At 43.9% G+C, this 14,883-nt stretch overlaps 1 protein-coding gene and 1 long non-coding RNA gene across 2 annotated transcripts in view; one reads left to right on the top strand and one right to left on the bottom strand.

The window, feature by feature from the left end:
- The window catches only part of LOC118392970 (osteoclast-stimulating factor 1-like), an 18,161-nt gene extending 15,299 nt beyond the window's left edge, over window positions 1-2,862 (top strand). Inside the window, exon 10 of the mRNA XM_035785044.2 lies at window positions 1,845-2,862. Coding sequence (XP_035640937.1) covers window positions 1,845-1,903 — 59 coding nt within the window. The 3' untranslated portion in view covers window positions 1,904-2,862. The remainder of the gene's footprint in view (window positions 1-1,844) is intronic.
- The window catches only part of LOC127907233 (uncharacterized), an 18,391-nt gene extending 5,058 nt beyond the window's left edge, over window positions 1-13,333 (bottom strand). Inside the window, exon 1 of the long non-coding RNA XR_008063862.1 lies at window positions 13,187-13,333. This is a non-coding gene — a long non-coding RNA (uncharacterized LOC127907233). The remainder of the gene's footprint in view (window positions 1-13,186) is intronic.
- Between the last annotated feature and the right edge of the window lie 1,550 nt (window positions 13,334-14,883).

Consider the following 14,883-nt stretch of genomic DNA (forward strand, 5'->3'; position numbering starts at 1 on the left):
GAATACTTTCCAAATGCACTGTATTTCAGTAACACTACTAAGAATGCAAGATGCCAAAGCGAGGAACCCCCAATAAAGAACTGTCCAGTCCACACTGGAACATAGTTGTACTTTGGGGTCATGAGAGGAAATGTTTTAATTCCATTAAATGTACAGTGCCTTGCGAAAGTATTCGGCCCCCTTGAACTTTGCGACCTTTTGCCACATTTCAGGCTTCAAACATAAAGATATAAAACTGTATTTTTTTGTGAAGAATCAACAACAAGTGGGACACAATCATGAAGTGGAACGACATTTATTGGATATTTCAAACTTTTTTAACAAATCAAAAACTGAAAAATTGGGCGTGCAAAATTATTCAGCCCCCTTAAGTTAATACTTTGTAGCGCCACCTTTTGCTGCGATTACAGCTGTAAGTCGCTTGGGGTATGTCTCTATCAGTTTTGCACATCGAGAGACTGAATTTTTTTCCAAAACCTCCTTGCAAAACAGCTCGAGCTCAGTGAGGTTGGATGGAGAGCATTTGTGAACAGCAGTTTTCAGTTCTTTCCACAGATTCTCGATTGGATTCAGGTCTGGACTTTGACTTGGCCATTCTAACACCTGGATATGTTTATTTTTGAACCATTCCATTGTAGATTTTGCTTTATGTTTTGGATCATTGTCTTGTTGGAAGACAAATCTCCGTCCCAGTCTCAGGTCTTTTGCAGACTCCATCAGGTTTTCTTCCAGAATGGTCCTGTATTTGGCTCCATCCATCTTCCCATCAATTTTAACCATCTTCCCTGTCCCTGCTGAAGAAAAGCAGGCCCAAACCATGATGCTGCCACCACCATGTTTGACAGTGGGGATGGTATGTTCAGGGTGATGAGCTGTGTTGCTTTTACGCCAAACATAACGTTTTGCATTGTTGCCAAAAAGTTCAATTTTGGTTTCATCTGACCAGAGCACCTTCTTCCACATGTTTGGTGTGTCTCCCAGGTGGCTTGTGGCAAACTTTAAACAACACTTTTTATGGATATCTTTAAGAAATTGCTTTTTTCTTGCCACTCTTCCATAAAGGCCAGATTTGTGCAATATACGACTGATTGTTGTCCTATGGACAGAGTCTCCCACCTCAGCTGTAGATCTCTGCAGTTCATCCAGAGTGATCATGGGCCTTTGGCTGCATCTCTGATCAGTCTTATCCTTGTATGAGCTGAAAGTTTAGAATGACGGCCAGTTCTTGGTAGATTTGCAGTGGTCTGATACTCCTTCCATTTCAATATTATCGCTTGCAGAGTGCTCCTTGGGATGTTTAAAGCTTGGGAAATCTTTTTGTATCCAAATCCGGCTTTAAACTTCTTCACAACAGTATCTCGGACCTGCCTGGTGTGTTCCTTGTTCTTCATGATGCTCTCTGCGCTTTTAACGGACCTCTGAGACTATCACAGTGCAGGTGCATTTATACAGAGACTTGATTACACACAGGTGGATTGTATTTATCATCATTAGTCATTTAGGTCAACATTGGATCATTCAGAGATCCTCACTGAACTTCTGGAGAGAGTTTGCTGCACTGAAAGTAAAGGGGCTGAATAATTTTGCACGCCCAATTTTTCAGTTTTTGATTTGTTAAAAAAGTTTGAAATATCCAATAAATGTCGTTCCACTTCATGATTGTGTCCCACTTGTTGTTGATTCTTCACAAAAAATACAGTTTTATATCTTTATGTTTGAAGCCTGAAATGTGGCAAAAGGTCGCAAAGTTCAAGGGGGCCGAATACTTTCGCAAGGCACTGTAATTGAATCTCCCAGAAGTGTTACTGGCCTCAGCTCTTCCTTCCTATTTTGTTTTATTACAGATATCACACGTACACACAGCAATGCTGATGAGTACCTTGACGATGAAGACTCTGACTGATTGCCATCTTCGGAGTGGGCTGTCTCATGGGTTTTGGGGGTTGCAGTGTGTGGGACATAAATAGCTTGGTGGGGGGGATAGATTCCAATGTTTACACATTTTATCCTAACATCTGTTCATAGAATGGTAAACAAAAGTAATATATTTCATAATGTGATGGGAACATGGAATTTTTAAAACCTTAGGGCCTTGGTGAGGCGATGGGGTCGAGAAGGGAGAGACCGACGTTGTCTTTATAATTTAGACGATCGAGGGTTCCACTTGCTGCATCTCCGGGTGAGTCTGTGATTGCTAAATCAGAGAGGTTGAAGACCAATAAGCCTCTCACATTAAAGGTGGTCTGAACTTACATTGCAGGTGTGGCAGGAAGTGACCACGTGGTGAGTCTCTGGGTTTATTTATCTCTGGCGCTAGTAAACAATGGCTCGCACGATACTGGAATTAGGCTATTGACATACTTTCCTCTGCTTTGTTTGTTTACACTTAACGTCATGCTGAAAGTAACTTAATGGAGTCGTAATGCATATGCAATAATGGTCTGTCAATGCATTTTCTGCATTGTCAAATGTGAACATTTACTGTCAACAATCATGCCATCACTCATGGAATATGGTAATATTAGGTGTGCTGTTCAAAACATTTCCTTCAACATATATCTTCTCTTCCCTGGGTATTTGGAAAGTGCCACTGCATTTTCTCAATTTCCTTTCTATTCCTCTGTTGTTGTTCGTCACCGACCGCTGCGCCATTGTTAAAAGATAAGTCTCAAAGTGCCTAATGAAGCCGTAAATATTGAGTTTGTCTACAGATATTCATGTGATTGCAAGTGTATGTGAATGAGTCACCTGATCTGATGTCTTTCATAAAGATGTTTTCATCATTGTTGATTGATTTTTATTTTTGTTTAACTGCTTTGTCTGTCCTGTCAAAACTATGCAATAAAAACGTTTATCTAATAATTTTGTATATAGAATATTATTTTGGAAACGGACATGTTTGTTTATTGAAACCCCTTTTTATTTTGGTTATTGGGCCATTTATGTTATCACCACTTCAAATCACAATTCAAATCCAATTTTATTTGTTACATACACATGGTTAGCAGATGTTAATGCGAGTGTCGCGAAATGCTTATGCTTCTAGTTTCCGACAATGCAGTAATAGCTAACGAGTAATCTAACCTAACAATTTCACAACTACCTTTTACACACAAGTGTAAAGGAATTAATAAGAATATGTACATAAAAATATATGGATGAGCGATGGCCGAACAGCATAGGCAAGATGCAGTAGATGGTATAGAGTACAGTATATACATATGAGATGAGTAGGGTATGTAAACATTATATTAAGTGGCATTGTTTAAAGTGGCTAGTGATGCATTTATTACATAAATTATTTTCATTATTAAAGTGGTTAGAGAAGTCAGTATGTTGGCAGCAGCCACTCAATGTTGAATGTTTAATAACAGTCAGATGGCCTTGAGAAGCTGTTTTTCAGTCTCTGTCCCCGCTTGGATGGACATGTACTGACCTCGCCTTCTAGATGATAGCGGGGTGAACAGGTAGTGGCTCGGGTGGTTGTTGTCCTTGATGATCTTTATGGCCTTCCTGTGACATCGGGTGGTGTAGGTGTCCTGGAGGGAGGGCAGGTAGTTTGCCACCGGTGATGCATTGTGCAGACCTCACTACCCTCTGGAGAGCCTTACGGTTGTGGTCGGAGCAGTTGCTGTACCAGGCGGTGATACAGCCCGACAGGATGCTCTCGATTGTGCATCTGTAAAAGTTTGAGTGTTTTTGGTGACAAGCCAAATTTCTTCAGAGGTTGAAGAGGTGCTGCTCCGCCTTCTTCATCGCGCTGTCTGTGTGGGTGGACCATTTCAGTTTGTCCGTGAACAGTATGTCGAGGAACTTAACTTTCCACCTTCTCCACTACTGTCTCGTCGACGTGGCTGCTCCCTCTGCTGTTTCCTGAAGTCCACGATCATCTCCTTTGTTTTGTTGACATTGAGTGTGAGGTTATTTTCCAGACATCACATTCCGATGGCCCTCACCTCCTCCCTGTAGACCTTCTAGTCGTTGTTGGTAATCAAGCCTACCACTGTAATGTCGTCTGCGAACTTGATGATTGATTTGGAGGCGTGCATGGCCACGCAGTCATGGGTGAACAGGGAGTACAGGAGAACGCACACTTGTGGGGCCCCAGTGTTGAGGATCAGCAGGGTGGAGATGTTGGTACCTACCCCCACCACCTGGGGGCAGCCCTTCAGGAAGTCCGGGACCCAGTTGCACAGGGCGGGGTCGAGACCCAGGGTCTCGAGCTTAATTACGAGTTTGGAGGGTACTATGGTGTTAAATGCTGAGCTGTTGTCTGGTAGAATTCTGTTAATAGGTATTCCTCTTGTCCAGATGGGTTAGGGCAGTGTGATTGCGATTGCGTCGTCTGTGGACCTATTGGGGCGGTAAGCAAATTGGAGTGGGTCTCGGTGATATGGTCCTTGACTAGTCTCTCAAAGCACTTCATGATGACGGAAGTGAGTGCTTACAGAGCGATAGTAATTTAGCTCCGTTACCTTCGCTTTCTTGGGAACAGGAACAATGGTGGCCCTCTTGAAGCATGTGGAAACAGCAGACTGGGATAGGGAATGATTGAATATGTCCGTAAACATACAAGCCAGCTGGTCTGAGCATGCTCTGAGGATGCGGCTAGGGATGCTGTATTGTCCTCAAACTGAGCAAAGAAGTTGAATTTGTCTGGGAGCAAGACTTCGTGGTCCGCGACGGGGCGGGTTTTCCTTTTGTAGTCCGATTGATTGTAAGACCCTGCCACGTACCTCTCGTGTCTGAGCCGTTCAATGATACTCCACTTTGCCTCTATACTAACGCTTAGCTTGTTTGATTCCCTTGCGGAGGGAATAGCTACACTGTTTGTATTCGGTCATGTATCCGGTCACCTTGCCCTGATTAAAAGCAGTGGTTCACACTTTCAGTTTTGCACGAATGCTGCCATCAATCCACGGTTTCTGGTTGGGGAATGTTTTAATAGACACTGTGGGTACAACATCACCGATGCACTTGCTAATAAACTCGCTCACCGAATTAGCGTATTCATCAATGTTATTGCCCGACGCTATGAGGAACATATCCCAGTCCACGTGATCGAAGCAATCTTGAAGCGTGGAATCCGATTGGTCGGACCAGCGTTGAACAGACCTGAGCGCGGGCGCTTCCTGTTTTAGTTTCTGTCTATAGGCTGGGAGCAACAAAATGGAGTCGTAGTCAGATTTTCCGAAAGGAGGGCGGGGGAGGGCTTTACATGCGTCGTGGAAGTTAGAATAACAATGATGCAGGGTTTTGCCAGCCCGGGTCACGCATTCGATATGCTGATAAAATTTAGGGAGCCTTGTTAAAATCCCCAGCTCCAATAAATGCAGCCTCAGGATATGTGGTTTCCAGTTTTCATAGAGTCATATGAAGTTCTTTCAGGGCCGTCGATGTGTCTGCTTGGGGGGGGGGGGATATACACGACTGTGATTATGAGAATTCTCTTGGTAGATGATGCGGTCGGCATTTGATTGTAAGGAATTCTAGGTCAGGTGAACAAAAGGACTTGAGTTCCTGTATGTTGTTATGGGCATGTGCGACCTGGTCTTTGTCTCTTAAGAAAATAATAGTGTCATCAGCCAGTTGTCATGGCTTTAGAAGCTTCTGATGGGCTAATTGACATCATTTGAGTCAATTGGAGGTGTACCTGTGGATGTATTTCAAGGCCTACCTTCGAACTCACTACCTTCAAACTTTGCTTGACATCATGGGGAAATCAGTCAAGACCTCAGAAAAAAATAATTGCAGACCTCCACAAGTCTGGTTCATCCTTGGGAGCAATTTCCAAACACCTGAAGGTACCACGTTCATCTGTACAAACAATAGTACGCAAGTATAAGCATCATGGGACCACGCAGCTGTCATATTGCTCAGGAAGGAGATGCGTTCTGTCTCCGAGAGATTAATGTACTTTGGTGCGAAAAGTGCAAATCAATCCCAGAACAACAGCAAAGGACATTGTGAAGATGCTGGAAGAAACAGGTACAAAAGTATCTATATCCACAGTAAAACAAGTCCTATAGCAACATAACCTGAAAGTCCTCTCAGCAAGGAAGAAGCCACTGATCCAAACAGCCATAAAGATAGCCAGACTACGGTATGCAACTGCACATGGGGACAAAGATCATACCTTTTGGAGAAATGTCCTCTGGTCTGATGAAACAAAAATAGAACCGTTTGGCCATAATGACCATCGTTATGTTTGGAGGAAAAGGGGGGACGCTTGCAAGCTGAAGAACACCATCCCAACAGTGAAGCGTGGGTGTTTTGCTGCAGGAGGGACTGGTCCACTTCACAAAATAGATGGCATCATGATGGAGGAAAATTATGTGGATATATTGAAGCAACATCTCAAGACATTAGTCAGGAAGTTAAAGCTTGGTCGTAAATAGGTAAAACATTTGCGGGCAGAACTGAAAAAGCATGTGCGAGCAAGGAGGCCTACAAACCTGACTCAGTTACTTGAGGGTGTCTTGCTAATTGCCTATAATTTCCACCGGTTGTCTATTCCATTTGCACAACAGCATGTGAAATTTATTGTCAATCAGTGTTGCTTCCTAAATGGACAAAACTGCAAAGATGTTATCTGTGGGTGCCCCAGAACTGATCTTACAGGCGAAACCAAGATGCAACTTCAAACAGGAAATGAGCAGGATTTTTGAGGCTCTGTTTTTCATTGTCTCCTTATATGGCTGTGAAAGCGCCACGAATTAGCCTGCCCTTTCTATCGTTTCTCCAAGTTGTCTGCAGCATTGTGACGTATTTGTAGGCATATCATTGGAAGATTGGCCATAAGAGACTACATTTACCAGGGGTCCGCCCAGTGTCCTTTGTTGAAATTGTTGCGTAATCTCCAAGCTGTTCGCATTCATCCATGTGATTGAGACAGAGAGGAGACTTCCAGGAATGATATATCATGAAGAGATATGTGAAAAACACCTTGAGGATTGATTCTAAACAATGTTTACCATGTTTCAGTCGATATTATGGAGGTCAGTACAGGTGCATCAAAGCTGGGACCGAGAGACTGAAAAACAGCTTCTATCTCAAGTGCCGTAATATCGTGTTGCTGAAGACCAATCAGGAGAGCTGGGGTTTCAGCATTGTGGGTGGCTACGAGGAGAGCCACGGACAGCAGCCCTTCTTCATCAAGACCATCGTGCCTGGTACACCTGCCCACTTCGACGGACGCCTCAAATGAAATCTCGCGTCTTGTGACGGCCGGCCGCCCAACAACCTGCCCGCTCGACCCTATCCCCTCCTCTCTTCTCCAGACCATTTCCGGAGACCTTCTCCCTTACCTCACCTCGCTCATCAACTCATCCCTGACCGCTGGCTACGTCCCTTCCGTCTTCAAGAGAGCGAGAGTTGCACCCCTTCTGAAAAAACCTACACTCGATCCCTCCGATGTCAACAACTACAGACCAGTATCCCTTCTTTCTTTTCTCTCCAAAACTCTTGAACGTGCCGTCCTTGGCCAGCTCTCCCGCTATCTCTCTCAGAATGACCTTCTTGATCCAAATCAGTCAGGTTTCAAGACTAGTCATTCAACTGAGACTGCTCTTCTCTGTATCACGGAGGCGCTCCGCACTGCTAAAGCTAACTCTCTCTCCTCTGCTCTCATCCTTCTAGACCTATCGGCTGCCTTCGATACTGTGAACCATCAGATCCTCCTCTCCACCCTCTCCGAGTTGGGCATCTCTGGCGCGGCCCACGCTTGGATTGCGTCCTACCTGACAGGTCGCTCCTACCAGGTGGCGTGGCGAGAATCTGTCTCCTCACCACGCGCTCTCACCACTGGTGTCCCCAGGGCTCTGTTCTAGGCCCTCTCCTATTCTCGCTATACACCAAGTCACTTGGCTCTGTCATAACCTCACATGGTCTCTCCTATCATTGCTATGCAGACGACACACAATTAATCTTCTCCTTTCCCCCTTCTGATGACCAGGTGGCGAATCGCATCTCTGCATGTCTGGCAGACATATCAGTGTGGATGACGGATCACCACCTCAAGCTGAACCTCGGCAAGACGGAGCTGCTCTTCCTCCCGGGGAAGGACTGCCCGTTCCATGATCTCGCCATCACGGTTGACAACTCCATTGTGTCCTCCTCCCAGAGCGCTAAGAACCTTGGCGTGATCCTGGACAACACCCTGTCGTTCTCAACTAACATCAAGGCGGTGGCCCGTTCCTGTAGGTTCATGCTCTACAACATCCGCAGAGTACGACCCTGCCTCACACAGGAAGCGGCGCAGGTCCTAATCCAGGCACTTGTCATCTTCCGTCTGGATTACTGCAACTCGCTGTTGGCTGGGCTCCCTGCCTGTGCCATTAAACCCCTACAACTCATCCAGAACGCCGCAGCCCGTCTGGTGTTCAACCTTCCCAAGTTCTCTCACGTCACCCCGCTCCTCCGCTCTCTCCACTGGCTTCCAGTTGAAGCTCGCATCCACTACAAGACCATGGTGCTTGCCTACGGAGCTGTGAGGGGAACGGCACCTCAGTACCTCCAGGCTCTGATCAGGCCCTACACCCAAACAAGGGCACTGCGTTCATCCACCTCTGGCCTGCTCGCCTCCCTACCACTGAGGAAGTACAGTTCCCGCTCAGCCCAGTCAAAACTGTTCGCTGCTCTGGCTCCCCAATGGTGGAACACACTCCCTCACGACGCCAGGACAGCGGAGTCAATCACCACCTTCCGGAGACACCTGAAACCCCACCTCTTTAAGGAATACCTAGGATAGGATAAAGTAATCCTTCTCACCCCCCCCCCCCTTAAAAGATTTAGATGCACTATTGTAAAGTGGCTGTTCCACTGGATGTCATAAGGTGAATGCACCAATTTGTAAGTCGCTCTGGATAAGAGCGTCTGCTAAATGACTTAAATGTAAATGTAAATGTAAGGCCATCAGACTGTTAAACAGCCACCACTAACATTGAGTGGCTGCTGCCAACACACTGTCATTGACACTGACCCAACTCCAGCCACTTTAATAATGGGAATTGATGGGAAATTATGTAAAATATATCACTAGCCACTTTAAACAATGCTACCTAATATAATGTTACATACCCTACATCACATATGTCAGAGTCAAGGCCCGCGGGCCACATCCGGCCCGCGAGAAGGTTTTTTACGGCCCCTGGGATGATCTTGATTTATTATTAGAACCGGCCCGCAGACCGCAGCAAGCCGGCAGCCCGCAGATCTTTTACACGCACCAATACTACATTTCCCACAATGCAACGGTGACGCACCGAGCAGTAGGCTGCTTCATTTCAATATTTATTGGCACAGCAGTTGTCAGCATCACAGTAAAATTAACTTTCAGATACCCATCAAAAATGGCAAAACGGAAGGTGGACACTGAGAACCGGGGTTTCAAACAAGGTGGGAGTCGGAGTATTTGTTCACGGAGGTAGCTGGAAAACCTGTGTGTCTTCTGTGTGGAGAAAGTGTGGCGGTACTGAAAGAGTATAATCTGAGACGACATTATGAAACGAAACACGCGGACAAAAACAAGAATATGGACATGGAACAAAGGCTACAAAAGGCAGAGGAATTAAAACGAGGCCTCAAATCTCGACAGGCTCTGTTCAAAAAAGCCAAATCACAAGGCCAGGCTGCTGTCAAGGCCAGTTTTATTTTGGCAGAAGAGATCGCTAAATCAGCCCGGCCATTTACGGAGGGGATTTCATCAAAAACTGCATGATTAAAGTTTGTGACGAAGTTTGCCCAGAAAAAAGGCAACTCTTTTTAAATGTGAGTCTGAGCAGAAACACCATTGCCGAGAGAGTAGACCAGTTGTCCATCAATCTAAAAGAGCAGCTTGTGAAAAAGGGAAAAGATTTCATTGCATATTCCTTGGCTGTGGATGAGAGCACCGACATTTCTGACATTGCCCAGTTGTCAATTTTCATCCGCGGAGTGGACTCCAGCCTAAGCGTGACAGAGGAGTTTTTGGCTTTACGTCCTATGCATGGCACAACTACGGGGCATGATTTGTATGAAGAGGTGTCAAGATGTGTAAATGAGATGGAGCTGCCTTGGGAAAAACTCGTGGGTTTGACAACCGACGGAGCACCTGCGATGTGTGGACACAGGAGCGGACTGGTGGCGAAGATACGGGAAAAGATGCAAGAGGAAAACGCGACAGGTGAGCTGACAGCTTATCATTGTATCATACACCAGGAAGCGTTGTGCGGTAAAGCCTTGAAAATGGAGCATGTAATGAGCATCATCACGCGCACAGTTAACTTTATCAGAGCCAAAGGTTTGAATCACCGCCAGTTCAAGGCATTTCTGACGGAGTTAGAAACGGAGCATGGTGATTTGCCTTATCACACAGAGGTGCGATGGCTAAGCCAGGGAAAGGTGCTTCAAAGATGTTTCGAGCTTCGTGAGGAGATTTGTCTGTTCTTGGACAGCAAAGGGAAAGACACAACACAACTCCGAGACGAAATGTTTCTGTGTGAAATGGCTTTTCTGTGTGACATTACGAGTCATCTGAATGCAATGAACTTGCAGCTGCAGGGTCGGGATCGTGTCATCTCTGATATGTACAGTACAGTGAAGGCATTTAAAACCAAACTGACTCTGTGGGAGACGCAGATGCGGAAAGAGAATTTGAGCCACTTTCCCAGCTGCCAGACCATGAAAGAGAAGCTCTCTACCAGTGCGTTCCCGAGCGCACAGTTGGCTGATAAAATAGGTATGCTTGCCGCTGACTTTCGACGCCGATTTGCTGACTTTGAAGCACAAAAAGCAGGTTGGAACTGCTCGGTAACCCATTTGCTGTTGATGTGGAAAGCTCACCACCAAACCTCCAAATGGAGTTGATTGACCTCCAATGCAATGATGCACTGAGGGCAAAATATGCGGCAGTGGGTGCTGCGGAGTTCGCCCGTTTCCTCCCGACACAATGCCCCAGCTGCGCATCCAGGCTGCTCAAACGTTGTCTATGTTTGGCAGCACATACCTGTGTGAACAACTGTTTTCTTTGATGAACTTGAACAAAACATCACACAGAAGTCGACTTACTGCTGAACACCTCCACTCAATTCTGAGGATTTCCTCAGCTCAGAGCCTTACCCCGAACATTGATGAACTTGTGGAAAAGATGGGACACCACCAAGTATCACCCTCAACCTCAAACAAGTGAACATTACTGTGCAATCACATATTTAGAGTTTTTACTCAGTTCAAGTTTAAAAGTTAAAGTTTAATATTTGTTTTCACTGCATGTTACTTCTCCTTAAACAAAGTGTTGTTTTTGATTAATAGATTTTTGCACTTTATTTTATTGTATTTCAATCCAATTATATTTTAAAAATATTTCAGTTGAGTGGATGATAGAAAATTGCTATTATTGTTTTTTTCTTTGAAGTAAATTTAGCCCACTTTTGCTAAAATAGAAAATATAGGCTACTGATGGTGCCTTGAATACCGGTTTCTTTCATTTAATGTTCATGTTATGGGGATTTTTATATAAAGGAAATTTGTCTTTTGTGTCTGTTGAAAATTAAAGATTACTGACAGAGCCATAAGAAAATATTGCTTTATTTATCTGATCATATTGGAATATATTTGTTAGGTTTTCAGTAGGTTCAATTAGGTTCACTAGACTATATGCGTCATTTAAACATTTTTCAATGAACATTCGAACAGTCCGGCCCTCGGCTTGTAGCTACATTTTTTATTTGGCCCTCCGTCCATTTGACTTTGACACCCCTGCTCTACATCATCGACTGCATCCTTATGTAATACATGTATCACTAGCCACTTTAACTATGCCACTTTGTTTACTTTGTCTACATACTCATCTCATATGTATATACTGTACTCGATACCATCTACTGTATGCTGCTCTGTACCATCACTCATTCATATATCCTTATGTACATATTCTTTATCCCCTTACACTGTGTATAAGACAGTAGTTTTGGAATTGTTAGTTAGATTACTTGTTGGTTATCACTGCATTGTCGGAACTAGAAGCACAAGCATTTCGCTACACACTCGCATTAACATCTGCTAACCATGTGTATGTGACAAATAAAATTTGATTTGATTTGAAAGTTTGGCGTTTCGATGAATGAATTTTCGTTTTTTTTGGTAGCCAAACATGACGCAGAAAACGGACCGATTTCTCCTGCACAACTAATCTTTCAGGAAAACTGAACATTTGCTATCTAACAGAGTCTCCTCATTGAAAACATCCGAAGTTCTTCAAAGGTAAATGATTTATTGAATGTTTTTGAGAAAATGTTGCCTGCTAATGCTAACGCTAAATGCTAAATGCTAGTTTGCTATGGTTGAGAAGCATATTTTGAAAATCTGAGATGACAGTGTTGTTAACAAAAGGCTAAGCTTGAGAGCAAATAGATTAATTTCATTTCATTTGCGATTTTCATGAATAGTTAACGTTGCGTTATGGAAATGAGCTTGAGGCTGTATTCACGATCCCGGATCCGGGATGGCTCGACGCAAGAAGTGTTCCCTTTATTTAAAACAATAAAATAAAGGATATATATATATATATATATATATATATATATATATATATATATATATATATATATATATATATACACTGCTCAAAAAAATAAAGGGAACACTTAAACAACACAATGTAACTCCAAGTCAATCACACTTCTGTGAAATCAAACTGTTATATATATACTGTGTATATATATACACGCACTGCAGAACACCCATTTTTTTTAATGCATTTGATTTTTACACTTGAGGACCTTGACCTTAACAAGAATTTATCTTCAGTCTGCAGCAGATGTTTTTGTTAAGTCTATAACAGTTATGTACATAGTTGGAGTGCAAGGTCTATAAGCAGTGCATACTGTGCATTTTGGAATCTGCTCTTTTGACTAATGCTAATACGTTGTATTTGTCTGTTACACTGCAGTATTCAAAGATGTGGTGGAAGATATGATGTATGTTCCAGAGTTGTGCATCGCATTTAATTAATTTACTAAAAAGGTTGCTGAAGTGTGGTTTGGCTCTTAAGTGTGCCAGTGAAGTAGTAGCTCACTTTTGCATTGTTGCACATTATAATGTACCAGACATATGTTTATCCATGCAGACCACCAAATGTACAATGGACATGAATTACACAGTTCTATAAAATAACTAAACAGAACAACATATAACCTGCAACACTTACTGTGTAATATTGCTCTATCATTTGCTGTGAGTTATTATCCAACAATGTCCCATGTCGGTTGTTGCATTTACAATATAGTTTTAACATTCGTTGTGTTTGTGTCAATTCTAAATGAACAATGTTGTGGTCCTTAGCAGTTAATGATTACACTGTTCAAATATGGTGGCTTGCCAGTACCAAACAAACGTCATGTTCAGCCCCTGGGACAATTTACTCCAGAAAAACATTCATTATAATAGTTTAAACGCCCAGTGCAGTCACCACTTCAAATTAGTGGATTCGGCTATTTCAGCCTCACCCGTTACTGACAGGTATATAAAATCGAGCATACAGCCATGCAATCTCCATAGACAAACATTGGCAGTAGAATGGCCTTACTGACCAGCTCAGTGATTTTCAATGTGGCACTGTCATAGGGTGGCACCTTTCCAACAAGTCAGCTAGAGCTGCCCCGGTAAGTGTTCCTATTGTGAAGTAGAAACGTCTAGGAGCAACGAAGACACAGCCGCAAAGTGGTAGGCTACAAAAGCTCACAGAATGGGACTGCTGAGTGCTGAAACGTGTCAAAATAGTCTGTCCTCGGTTGCAACACTTTCTACCGAGTTCCAAACGGTCTCTGGAAGCAACGTCAGCACAATAACGGTTCATTGGGAGCTTCATAAATTGGGTTTCCATCGGCCGAGCAGCCGCACACAAGCCTAAGATTACAATGCGCAATGCCAAGTGCTGGCTGGAGCGGTGTAAACCTAGCCACCATTGGACTCTCTCTGGAGTAATGATCACAATCTGCCAACTGCAAAGTTTGGTAGATAAGGAATAATCGTCTGGGGATGTTTTTCATGGTTCGGGTTAGGTAGTTATTTCCAGTGAAGTGAAATGACACTAGACGATTCTGTGCTTCCAACTTTGTGGCAATAGTTTGGTGAAGGCCCTTTCCTGTTTCAGCATGACAATGCCCCCATGCATATAGCGAGGTCCATACAGAAATGGTTTTTCAAGATCAGTGGGGAAGAACTTGACTGGCCTGCACAGAGCCCTGACCTCAACCTCATCAAACAACTTTGGAATTAATTGGAACGCTGACTGTGAGCCAGGCCTATTCCCCCAACATCAGTGCCTGACCTCATTCAGCCACAAGAGCATTAGTGAAAGCAAGTCCCTGCAGCAATGCCTTCCCAAAAGAGTGGAGGATGTTATAGCAGCAAAGGGAGGACCAACTCCATATTAATGCCCATGATTTTGGAATGAGATGTTCGATGAGCAGGTGTCCACATACTTTTGGTCATGTAGTGTGAAAGCAGGTGCTTCCACACAGGTGTGGTTCTTGAGTTAATTAAGCAATTAACATTCCATCATGCTTGGTGTCATGTATAAAAATGCTGGGCAGGCCATTATTTTGGTTACCATGTCTATGCCCCCATAGGTTGACAATGCCCCCATCCACAGGTCACGAGTGGTCACTGGATGGTTTGGTGAGCATGAAAACGATGTAAACCACATGCCATGGCCGTCTCAGTCACCAGATCTCAACCCAATTGAACACTTATGGGAGATTCTGGAGCGGCGCCACCGCGATCAACAAAACAAATTATGGAATTTCTTGTGGAAGAATTGTGTCACATCCCTCCAATAGTGTTCCACACAGTAGATTCTATGCCAATGTGCATTAAATCTGTTCTGGCTTGTGGTGGCCCAAA

The sequence above is a fragment of the Oncorhynchus keta genome, chromosome 14 (genome assembly GCF_023373465.1).
Source record: "Oncorhynchus keta strain PuntledgeMale-10-30-2019 chromosome 14, Oket_V2, whole genome shotgun sequence".
Taxonomy (NCBI): domain Eukaryota; kingdom Metazoa; phylum Chordata; class Actinopteri; order Salmoniformes; family Salmonidae; genus Oncorhynchus; species Oncorhynchus keta.